Raw genomic sequence first — 13,116 nt, 5'->3', positions numbered from 1 at the left:
GACGAGTGTGTGGATTTGTGTAACCCAGTTGTGGAGAGAGGAGAGTGATTCTTTGGAGCGCGTCTGATCCCCTTCCTTTCCCTCCAGCACATTGTATATAGTATCACCTGGTGTTGTCTGTATCAATAAACTGTCTTCTCTACAAGGATTTCTGGTCCGTGCATCAGTCCGTTAACTGAACGTGACACTGCCTCCCATTCTACTTTTAAATACCGCCCCCTCGGCCTGTGCTTCGAGGTTTCTGGTAGTTAGAATGACTCGGGGGTGCTGATTCATTTAAACTAACATAATCATCCTGCTGCAACCAGGTTTCTGTAAGGCAGAGTAAATCGATTTGTTGATCAATTATTGAGTCATGTACTAACAGAGACTTGGAGGAGAGAGACCTCTTCAAACGCTTTGAAGTCTGGACTTTGTACCATTGCAACACCTTGATTGTTTTCATGGTCGACCTTTCAGATTTTCTTTTTTCCTCATATTTGACCCAATTTGAGTCAAGCTTTACCTGTCATTCAGATGGCCTCACATTTGACTCTAGAGTATTATGCTATACAGAGGAGGTTGTGGCGTGGTGATGTGATTGTTTCCATTGTTGTCTCATAGCAAGAAGGCCCTAAGTTATAATTTACTTGCTGAATGGTTGTCTGTCTCTATATATTACAATCAGTCATATGCAGAGTGTTCCCATCCTCTTGCCCTGTGACCAATGGAATAAGCCCCTGATTTGGATGGATGGATAGATATGGCTTAGATAGTTCATGGTCCACTCGAGGACTGCAAGATGTCTGGGTTTGCTCAAAGAAATGTCAAAACACCCAGGAGCAACGTCTCAGTTTAATCTTCAGGCTTGTGAATGCTGATTATAGTACAATATGAAAAAGACTCCACAAGTATAGGTTCTTTGGAAGGATTTCCAGGTAAAACCTCTTTTCTTAAAAAAAGAACACGGAAGCACAACTTAAAGTTGCATTTGAACAAAACACAAGACTTCTGGAACAGTGTTTGGATCAATGAGACCAAAAATGAAATCCTTGGCCATAATGCACAATTCCATATTTGGTAAAAACCAAAGACAGCAAATGTCTGGAAACAATCTAAAGCAACATTGTTACAAACAGGAGTTCCACAAGCCATCGGATCCATTGAGTCCTGTGAAACACTTCTTACATGACCATATATCAAACAGGGTACTATTTTGAAATACAGTATGTTCATACTTCTTCCTACTCCTTTTCAGACCAAACATTGTTACATTATGTCAGACGATTTTGTTTTATTTCATTATATATTTTTTGTTTATCTGAACACATACGTGTGTGTGTGTATATCTACATATATATTCGTATCTGTAAATGAAAATATATGTAGTGTGTATATATTGTTTTTTGTTTTATATGTCTGAAACAAATAAAGATACAATACAATACAATACAATGTGATCAATGATATTAGAGCTGAGACTTAGAGTGCATGACTCACCGCTGTGACTCTGTGTTGGTCCTATCCAACGATTCTGCCTCCTGTCTGAAACTGGAAATCAACAGTGAACATGTGTGTCAGCACATTAGCTATGCCATACTCTGGTTTCTCTGTTGTGTGCCAATTAAAAACACTCCCAGAAAGTTGATTCTATTCATCGGTACATTTACAAAGTGACCAAATCTAGCACCACTGGCTAACAATGGGCTGTGAGGTCAGTTGCATGATCATTAATATGCAAATTGTCACATGACCACTGATCAATACCATGAGTACCATCCACACAGAGATGACTATGGTTGCAATCACATCATTGTAAGATGGTGACAGTTGTACCCTTAGGCCCCCTCCTTGATTCAGAGATGGTCTTTTCCAGAGATGGTCTCCTCGACTCCTTGATCCTCCTGGCACTTACCAGTGTACACTATATTACTCTGTTTGTGCCAATGGAGCAGATCCTTGGGGTGATTTTTTGCAAAATGATCCTATTGGTCATTGTGCAAATGTACTGTTTATAATGTTGGGGAAACCTGGAGTCAGCTGAGACTAAAGAAGTCACTTGGATTAACGAAATGGTCCCCTCATTGAAAACGCCATTTCCAGATGAGCAGAATGAACTTTCTTGGATTTCACTATCTGAATGACTGAGTGTGCATCAATTTGAATCTGAAGTCTTCCAACAGCACGTCATCTATTCTATTTTATTCTGAAAAAGACCTGTGTGTACTCACATCTCTTCTGCAGGGCTTTTACAGTAGGCCTGGTGAAGCGCATCAGGAAAAGGATGAGCAATATGCAGAAGAGCAACGCTGTCATCACTTTGTAGGTCTTCAGCTGTGCCGCGTCCTTCTCAGCTGGACACACACAAACAGGAAAACACACATATTATCTGAATAGCACATATACTGTATGTATAAAAGCTGGTATTCTGTGTAAAGTACAAATAATAGTTTAACGCAATAGTATACAGATAATTTATTTATTTGATAATAGTACAAAGGTTTGGCATCATCTTTTTGAAATAACTAACATTTTTGTGAAGAATCTGCATATGTTGCTCCTAAACCTGCCATGTAGCATTAATGTGGTTTTACACAGACTGCTCCACGTTTTTATCAGAGTACAGCATGAAGCCAGTTAGACTTTTGGGAAGTTGCTCTCATCAGTTAAGTAGCAGAGGGGGTCATTAATTAGTTTCAGCTTCTACTGTGTTCACGACATTACCAACATGTTCAGGAACAAGAATGAGACAACCTCCAAAACATGAATGGTTTTACAGGTGGAGGCCAATATTTTTCCTTCCTCATCTTTTCTGACTGTTTTTTCACTAGTTTTGCATTTGGCTAAGGTTGGTGTCACTACCGATAGCATGAGGTGATGCTTGGACCCCACAGAGGTTGTGCAGGTAGTCCAACTCCTCCAGAATGGAACATCAATAAGTGCTATTGCCAAAAGGTTTGCTGTGTCTCCCAGCACAGTCCAAGAGAAAGGCAGATAGGGCTGTAGAAGGTCCTTAATCCATCAGGAGGACCGGTATCTGCTCCTTTGTGCAAGGAGGAACAAGATGAGCATTTCCAGAGCTGCAAAAGATCCTTTGGCAGGTAACCGATTCTGATTGTTCTGACCAAACAATCAGAAACAGACTTCACGAGGGTGGCCTGAGCAGGCAACTGCCTCTAGTGGGCTCTGTGCTCACTGCCTGGCACCATGGAGTTGGACTGGTATTTGCCATAGAACACCAGAACTGGCAGGTCCACCACTGGCACAATGTGCTTTTCACAGATGACAGCATGTTGACTGAGCACATGTGACAGACGTGAGAGGGTCTAGAGAAGCACGCTGCCTGTAACATTCTTCTGGATGACCGATTTGGTGCTGCATCAGTGATGGTCTAGGGACACATCTACATGATGTCACAGGCCTCTACAGGCTTGGCAACAGCACCCTGACTGCCATTAGCTTTCAGGATGAAATGCTTGCACCCTTGGACCCTACACTGGTACACATTCCTCCTCATTAGGAGCATGTCCCAATGTTGTCAGGCATGCATACAAACACATGGGGGCTTGTGTGCATGGTCTATTGCTGCAAAGAAATTTAGGTAAAATGGACTAGCCCGCAGCACCTGTCTTTGAATTCAGTCCTCTGTAGGGTGATAATTTACATTTCCATCAAACAGTGTGAGATCTTCTCACTCCCCGGGCCATGTCAGTTTAGATATCCAGCGTGGTTTGTTTCCCCACTGAGATCTGATTTCTTGCTTTCCAAGTCTTCCTGTGATTTTTTTCAGCATATTTATAGAAAACAAGTTGTCAGCTGCACTAAGGGAAACCACAGCATCATTTCCACCCTAAATGTGTTTGTGAGTGCAGTGACGACCCATGTTTACAGGTAATGTTTGCTAGTGTTTCTGAGGCCTGGCATAAATTAACAGAATCAATATAGATTCATGTATTTATTTTCCCTCAGTGCCGTCTAGACTCCAAGATCACAACTGGTTTCGGTTGTCGATCATAAATTTAAAAGAGTATCACATGTGTTGCAGTTCTTAAATGCACAACTTAAAGTCTGCAGAGAAAAAACAAGTCAAACCACACGACATGAAATTGGCACCGTTGAACATCTACAAAGACCTGCAGACAGCAGACCAGCCTTTGACCCACAGCACAGGCTGGCATGTTGTTTGCTACTCCAGGGCTCTAGAGTGCCACCAATTTGGTCGCAAATGCGACAAAAGTTTTCAGTGGTGCGACTAAAAAAAAATATTTGGTTGCACCTGTGCGACCAAATGTTCGGGTAGCAAAAAAAAAAAAAAAATCTGCAACCTTCCCTGTGGTCAACAACAGACACACATTATGCCCCTATCGTGGACTAAACCAATCAGAGATAGTAAGGGGCAGGACCTCTCTGATTGGCCGTGGTCCAGTTGAAAGTGCAGGTGGAAGTGGGAGGTGAGTAGCTTGAATAAAGCGATATCAATTCATTAAATCCTGAATCGACTTTTAAATATAACTGTGTTTTGCCAGAAACGGCAGATTCTCTGATTAAAGCTCACAAAACCATTTCAACAACCACCAAACAGCAGATGAGAGCAGGTACACGGACTCCACACAAAGACGTGAACACAGACCCGACGCATCAGGATCAGCTTTGTCTTTCTCGGCTTTCTCGCCCGACGTAGACGGACACGCTGTCGGAGCTCAGCGATTCTGATGCGTGCGGTCCGCGCTGTGTTTACGTCTTTTTGTGTTGACTCTGAGCTGCAGGTTTTGTCTCTCCAACCAAAATCCACCGAGCCAGCAGCAAAAGAAGCAGCAAACTGCGCTTCACATTTGATCAATGTCGTCATGAATTTTGCTGTTTTGCTTCCACGACTATTAAAATCACACTTCATGCACAGCTAGCTCTCTCTCTCTGTACTTCAAGAACAGTTTCCCGTCTCCAATCTCTGTTTTCTGTATTATTCAGTCGCTTATTACCCACCAGTCTACCGTTGTTTACAGCGCTGTCGGCTGCTGTCTTTTTCTTTTTCACTTAAATGTCCTCGGACAAGAAAGCCTATTTTTTTTGTTGTTCAATACTGAAGAAATTTAAACTTTATATGCAGAACATTGTAGAATATTTTTAAGGTTTTCTGCTATAAAAAGCCAGACCAGGAAAATCTCCTTCATGTTTTTCTGTGTTTTATTCTCAGTTACTTTCACACAAAGGCATCTGCTGTGATGTTCACAATTCTGATGAAGTCAGTACTGATAAATGATCAGAATTATAATATTTCTCACTGTCTGAGGCTAAGTTGAATCGAATCGGGACTTTGAAAACCAGAATCGAATGGATTATAGAAATCAGTGATGATACGCAGCCCTGGTGAGCAGCCTAGGCCCGACAGACGTGGATGTAGCTGTAATAGGAAAAGAACTATTGCTAACTTTTCTGTTAAGGCCGGATCCTTCTGAAATTCATAGCCAGTGCTCTGACACGGTGCCATCAATCTTTGAATGCTGAAAAAGCACAGTGTATCCAGAAAAACACATTATATTATATCAATTATTATAAAATTTGTGTGCGCCTAACTTTTGTGCCAGTACGCCCATGGCAAAAAGTTAGTCTAGAGCCCTGTACTCTCTCAGTAACGCTGTCACCTTGATGATCTCTGCCTTCAATCCAATCCAGCTATGGCTCTCTGATCTGACACACATCTTTCAAATGATGCCTGAATTGTGTTTGTTTTTTTGTTTTTGTTTTTTGACCAAACAGGAAGCGGTGGATAGAAAATGCAGGATTACCACAACATTACCTTTACATTTGGTTGAAGAAGTGACTGCATTGGGCGCTTTATTCACAACGTTTGTAGTTTTAGAGGTGGTGGCAGTTGTCACAGGACTGCTAGTCAGGGAAATGGAGCTGACAGTGTAGTTTTCAGTTTGGGTATAGTCTGGAGTTTGGGTATTTCCTGGAGGACACATATCAGTTAGTATATATAACAAAAGTACAACAATAATGAATGTGTCCCCCTGTTGTGGACTTCAGTATGTGGACTAGAGACGCTGTGAATCAAACCTTATGAAGACGACCTGCAGGGAAGAATAAAGTTACAAGAAACATGGAACAAAATCATACATTTACAAGAGAAACAAAGATATTCTTTAAGATTATGTTTGTGAGAAAATAAAAAACAACAAACGAAAAGATTTTTCAAGGAACAGCATCCTTAAAGTTTATCTTCCATTGGACGGTCGTTGCTGTGAAGCTGACTATGACCCAGCTAAGCTCCTGCAGATTACAGCATATAAACCTTTGATCCTCATCAACTGCAGACGCACATTCAGGACCTGCTCTACACTGTTCCAAAAAATAGTAATGTCACAGCATCTTACTGTATATTTTACAGTTTTGTCTTTCTAGAATATCATTACATTTACATAAGTAGACTGTGACTTTACATGTCAAAGGTAAAATAGCATCACTGTAAATATAGTAAAACACAATTTACTTGTTTTTTAAATATATTTTTTGTACATGTGCATATTTAGATTGTAAAGATACATTCAGAAATGTATCATAATCTCACAAATATTTGTCTGTTATGTGAGAGAATGATCTGTTAAATTCAAATGTAATACTATGGAAAAATATATAAAATGATCGAAAATTAATGAGAATAATCAATAATTAAAGGAGCATTTGAATTGTAAGTTTGCTGAAAAGTTCATGTCATCCAGGTCTGATTCAATAATTCAGAGGTAACAAGTGAAAATATAATTAATAGGAATAAAAACATAAAACATTGCACGGCCACGCTGTGCTAATTATATATTTTAAAAAATAAATGTAGAGGTAGGAATTGCAATTAATATAAATCTCAAAGTATTCCCAACATTCCTGAACAGAAAGAGGCCTCTGCACCTGGGGTGAGGGTGTGGCCATGAAAACAATGTGACATGTCATTGGATGTTGGGACATCCATCTAAGCATCGGCCAATGAATGTGAACTAACAACCACAAGGTCGCGGGTATGGCTGCGCTGTAGGAAAATCCTAATGTGAAAGTATTTTACTGCATTTTACAGTTTTGTTCTGTTCTTCTAGAACATCATTAAAGTTACGTAAATAGACTGATTTCACATTTCAAATGTAAATTAACGTTAAATCATTGTCATGATTGTTAAATATGCATATGTCTGTACATATGCATATTTAGATACAGATTCACAAATGTATCATGCTTTCACAAATATCTGTCCGTTATTTGAAAGATTGAACTGCTATGGAAAAGTATATAACATGATCCCTATAAGCTTGTGTTACATCACATAAGTATTATTATCATTGCTGTTTCTTCACCTACCGCCTACTGGTGATGGCCAGAGGGGCTGATAGTGCGATATGGCAGCCTCGCCTCTGTCGGTCTGTCCCAGGGCATGCAATCCATTATTATTTACGTTAACTGTATATTTCTGTACATTTACGTATTATGATTCATATTGCCACATTCAGTGACCTTGTTTACAGGTAATTTCATTGTTTGATCACATTAAAATGTTCCTAATTTAATGTCTAAAAGCACTTGGAAAAGGCAGAATCCCATGTGAAGTGAGCCCTATTTACATTACTGGAAATAACCGTATTTTCATGAGGAAGTTATTTTACGGTGGTATTTTGGCGCCCCAGCTGCTGGACTATTACCGTTTTTTTAAGATGTTTTTTTAACAGTGTACTCAAAGCACTTTGGAAATTGGTGAAACCAGAAGAAAAGACTTGATGCTACAAATTTATAGTTTTGTGAATTTTGTCCCGCATGTTGGAAATGTTATTTTTTAGAGCCGTAACAAACTGTAAAAAATGACATCAAAGTTCATTGATGGATATTTAGTTTTTAATCAGCGATGACTTTCTTAGTAAACTAGTAGCAGGTACGTGAGCTCTGATGTGTTTTTAGATAGCACCTTCTTATTCTTGAAACACCAGAAACCATCTTCTATTTGGTGCCGCTGAGCTGTAGTGGTGACACAAGTTTCAGCGGCATGGATTTCAAAGCCTCTGCAAACAGAAGTGAAACTATGTGCACGACTAAACCGCTGTAGGGAAACATGTACAGATAAGACCTTTTTATATAAAGATGAACAGTACAGACTGACCCACATTTCAAACTTATCTTACTAATAAAATATGCTAATTTTATCTGGAATACATACAAAACATTTCATATGTATGCATGTTATTTTTAATTTATTTTTACTGGTATTTTTTTCTTATTTATTTTATCATTTGGCTTGTGTCACAGTCGAGGTTTGTGTGGATCAGAATGAACAGGAAAGCTTTAAAAAGCAATCGTTTTTAGGGACAACTAAAACAACAAAGTGTAAATGTACAGTAGTACTACCATTAAAATGTACCCGACGTATCAAACCAGTAAAATTACCCTTTGAGTATATCATGAACAGTATCAGGTCATTGGGTGCTACTCCTAAAGCATAATTCAGTGCCCGTTCGAATGTGAACTCTATTGTATGGTCATTTTTGGCTGACGATAACAACGACTGTTTGCACTACGACAAGCAGATCAAAATGGCCAAAGAGGCTGACGGCCCCTCTGAAGCATTTTCTCTGTTTTCTGCAACAGTGTCGGGCAGCGATCATCCGAGGACCCTGAAAGCACCACAGGTGACCTTTGTAGACGGTCTAAACCAGGGGTGTCAAACTCAAATACACAGTGGGCCAAAATTCAAAACTGGAACAAAGTCGCGGGCTAACGTTAATATTTATTGAAAAATAACAAAATCTTCCTCCAGATTTAAGAATGAATCTCTTCTTATGGACTCAATTTTTGCTGGAAAACTGAATATGGAACAAGCAAAGCTTAATACTAAACAATATATATATTAGCTGTATGATACCAGTAGGCCAGCTCTAATAGTAATTTGGTATGGCTTCGCGGGCCAAATGTAATTAGGCTGCGGGCCAAATTTGGTCCGCGGGCCAGAGTTTGACACCTGTGGTCTAAACTAACATCACATCTTGCATTCACCTTGATTTTATTCCCTCTTCCTGCTCAAAATGAGTCTTTGTTAGTATCTCGAACTCATTGTCTCATGTTATCGATCCACCGCTCAGGATCATTGTGCTGCTGAAGTAACGCGCCGATACTGAAGTATCTGTGGGGGGTATTTTAAGTACGCTATATTTTTCCAGCACTTGCTTTTACACTACAAGCCACAATCACACATTTATACAGTGCTTCTTCTTCTGTTATCTTTACTACACACACTCGCACCAACAGATAATCAACAGTTCAGTAACTTGCTCAAAGATATGAAGGAACTCTGCAGAAACCGGGAGCGATACTCAGATTAGTGGACGAACGCGGTGCTAAATCGTATCTGCCAGTAAAACTAGTGTTTAATAAGAGTGCGCTTTTCTCTGTCAGTTAAAGCAGGTTTCAGACTCACTGATGTCATTTCTAGCTTTTGTCTCATTCCAGGTAAATTATTACCTGTAAAAATGACTCACAGCACATCGTTATCTCTCCATATATTTACTTTAGTAACTAAACTCATGAAGATTTGTAGATTAAATAAGATCAAAAGTCCAGCTGACGGTTGTTTCTGCAGTGCATCATTGATGCCTGAAAGAGGGCAGCTACAACACATCGCACAGGCTGTAACTGCGCTGTGGTGTGAGCGCTGGTGATACTCGGTTGTAATAAAAATGAGTTCATGACCGTTTTACAGTTCACAGCAGTTTACCATTGATTTGTTGCATTGGTGTTATGACAGCATTTTTTATTTTGGTTAGAAAAATAGCTTTTTCTCATCACTATCCATTCCAGACTAGCGATCGACACAATAGTACGCAGCACCCTGAATACGCAGTCAGCGGTGGACAAACTCGGCCCAGCTGCTGGGATATCACAATATCAGCATGTTGGTGAAGACAAGAGTCATACGAGCAGCACACATTAATGACGAGTTGGCACCAGAAATGTTTTTCCTGTGCTCAGATTAAAATCAGTCCAAAATAAAAGAAAGATGAAGACAAAGGATGATTTGGGCGATACTTTGCTAACAGCTTCCTAGTTCACTAAGATAACGACGAAGGTTTTGACGCTGAGTAAAACCAGCAGGATTGTAAATGCAGGGAGGATTTGTGCTTGTGTCGGTGGCCTTTAGCTGTGCTCTGTATTGTTTGCATCATCACGTACTGCATGAAATAATGTGCAGCAGACAACATTTAACCTTTGAAATCTCTTATTTTAATGGATGTGAATAATCTGCATCTGGTCTCTTTATTCTCACGTTATTTGTAACCATCTTCTGTCTGTTTTTGAGGTGTTATTTTATTCTGTTTTTTACTTCTTTCCCCGTTTAAAACAAGTTTAAAACCATGTTGCAGTCACGCGTGCTTGGTGCAAACACACAAAATAAAACAGTGTAAAAACGATGCTTGAAAACTTCCTGCATGCAGTGTGGGTGTCTCCTGTAATTTATATTCAGCATTGTTGTTGCATGATGTTCACAGAACCTGAACGACCTTAAAGCAAATCAGATTTAAACATCCCACATCGATAGTTTTCAACATTTTCCAATCGTGTGAGCAATGATGATGCGAAACAGACAAGAATTAAATGTTTAATAAGAGGCTAAAATATATATTTAAATTTATTTTAATGTTCGAGTGTTTAACAGTAATTTTCTTATTGTCCTGGTGTTATCGAGCTCACGGCTTTATAAGAAAAATAATGAATTTCTCAGGTTTACGACAAACTTTGCGATGCTTGAATTCAAATTGACGCTTCTGTCAGCAGTTTAAGGTCAGTAACAGCTTTTCATTAAAAACAAGATTTTAGGTGATGGAAGGATGAAAGGCCAATCAGACCTGCCAGGCTGTGGCGACGGTCGGCACAAAATCACCTGGATAAAAAGGTGAAGTGGAAGAAATGAATTAGAGGTCTCAGAGAGCGGGTCAGACGCCAGCGCCTTCAATGGAACGGCGCTCTGCATTCGCAGCAGCAAACGGACTGACACTGGAAGGACGACCCACTGACACCATGCTGGTGTGTCTCTTGTCTGTGTTTTATTTCCCAGAAGCTGTTTTTGTTGGAGTGCATTGTGAGGCTGACTGGGCCACACCGATCTTTGACGCTCCTGCAGGTTTTCACTACTGATGGCAAATGACATGACGGACAGCGTTCCTCTCCAACGCCTGACGTGTGATATGTTAAAATGACTTTGTTGTTGAAAAGAGTAAACATGCTCAGTGCTAGTTTCCTGCTGCTCCTTTTGTTTCCATGTCTAAAGTATTTGTGAGTGTTTAGGGTCCGTGGACCACAGCTTTGTGCTGCTGGGAGACACTGGAGCCCACGGCGTCAGTGCACATGTTAAACTCGGTGAACAAATAGGAGGCCAGTATTCACATTATCTTTACTATACTTACTGTACTATCTTTAGTATTTTAAGTTTGTGGGGTGAAAATAAGTGTTTGCTTCACTTTTTGAGGAAGCACCTGTTAGCTAAGTTCAGCTCCACAAAGAGGCCTTCAGCAGAGGAGCAGGACGCTGCTGCTCAAAGCTTTGAGTTCTTAGTGACGCTGACAGTATTTAGCTCATTGTTGGTGGTGTGGTAGAGGAGACGCTGCCAGTTAGGTGAAACCAATACGATGAGATACAGCAGACTCTCCGGACTGTAAAATATCCAAGTTAATTATTGGTGACACGGACGTGTTCCCGTGAGTTAGTAACACAGTGACCGCTACCTTTATAGTCGTTACTATAAAGGTTACAATGCAGGTCACTGAATGTTTTCAGCAGTGACACACGCACAACAACAGGGCTGACACTGTAAGATGGTCGTGTTGTTGTAGTGTGATGCAGTGATCACAGAGTCCTCCACACGCTCACTCTTTACCTGATGTTTGTTAGCATAAAATCAGCTCCGAGCGTTCATTCATCCTCATGGTGAATATATAACAACATGTCAAACCACGAGCTCCACATTACAGCTCTAAGCTCTCGATTATTGCTCGCTCATCAAGGTTTGTCTGATGAAAGCAAAGTTAAATGAAAGGACGGACTTTACTGACCTCTCGCAACAAAGTGAGGAGTTTATCTCGTGCCCCTAAGCACTGCGTCTACAATGCATCCACAGTTACAGCGAAATGAGACAAACCGGTCTGACTGAGAGGCCTGCTTTGCTTTTAGTATTCAGTTTGCCCCAAAATAAAGCAGACTTACCATTAGTCACAAGTAAGAGCGCAGAGATGATCACAAGAGCCCTCAGATCCATCACAGTATCAACGTGCCACCAGAAGGTAAGTGAGAAGGCAGACAGACGACACAAATCAGATCAAGGCAGCAACAACAGTAAACCTGATGTGAAAGGAAATGATGCAGAAGTGTCAAACTCCTCTGCCCTGCCCTCCCTCCCCCTTCTCCAGGCTGTGAATCACTTCATCCCCAGCCTGCTGCTGCTGCTCGTGCTTGTGCAAAAGTGCAAATTTCCTCCCTTCAAAGCGAGCTGAGTGAAGAAAGGCAGAAAGGGGTGGGGAAAGTAGCACGATAAGAAGCGAGGAAGAAGGAAGGGGTAGGAGGAAGAGGTGAAGGGAAGACTTACGTGCATGTGTGTATTCATTTTCACTTCAGCAGTTCTGACTCACAAGTCTCTGTCGCCCGCCGAGTCCGACTGCAGCAACATAAACCTGTTTTCAGGTGGCGTCGCTCTCGGTTAGCTTTAGTTCTGAGGCTGAAATCTTACACTAGTGTGTCCCTCTGCTTTTCATAAAGACACCAACACACACACGCTGTGGAAGCTTCCTCGGACACCTGACTTTAGGGGTAACGAGCCCACACGTGTTAACATCTATACGTAAACACACATAACGTACATATTTACAGTCATGGTCAGATGTTTACATCCACTCATCACGTGGTCGAATGTCATGTTAGTTTAGGGCTTTTCTTTTTCCAGGGTGGAACAGCTGTTCAGCTTTACAAAGAAGAGTTTATTTTGGATCATCCAAAATACATGAACTGTTTCTAAAGTATGTATTTATAAACCCCACTAACGTTTGGTTAAGTGTCTCTGTTGTAACTTGACTGGACATTTTTGTAGTCATCAACAACCCGCCTGACATTCAACCTCTC

The 13,116-nt window shown here is 40.6% G+C and overlaps 1 protein-coding gene across 1 annotated transcript in view; it reads right to left on the bottom strand.

The window, feature by feature from the left end:
* Positions 1–12,336, bottom strand: part of cd5 (CD5 molecule) — a 16,841-nt gene extending 4,505 nt beyond the window's left edge. Inside the window, exons 1-4 of the mRNA XM_085275767.1 lie at positions 12,208–12,336; positions 5,777–5,932; positions 2,211–2,333; positions 1,480–1,530 (exon numbers count right to left, since the gene is read on the bottom strand). Coding sequence (XP_085131893.1) covers positions 1,480–1,530; positions 2,211–2,333; positions 5,777–5,932; positions 12,208–12,259 — 382 coding nt within the window. The 5' untranslated portion in view covers positions 12,260–12,336. The remainder of the gene's footprint in view (positions 1–1,479; positions 1,531–2,210; positions 2,334–5,776; positions 5,933–12,207) is intronic.
* Positions 12,337–13,116: the final 780 nt, after the last annotated feature.

The sequence above is a fragment of the Mchenga conophoros genome, linkage group LG6 (assembly GCF_057382185.1).
Source record: "Mchenga conophoros isolate Kocher_MC1m ecotype Shallow Benthic linkage group LG6, M_conophoros_male_GT1.1, whole genome shotgun sequence".
Taxonomy (NCBI): Eukaryota; Metazoa; Chordata; class Actinopteri; order Cichliformes; family Cichlidae; genus Mchenga; species Mchenga conophoros.
This window is presented reverse-complemented; position numbering and strand designations above follow the sequence as displayed.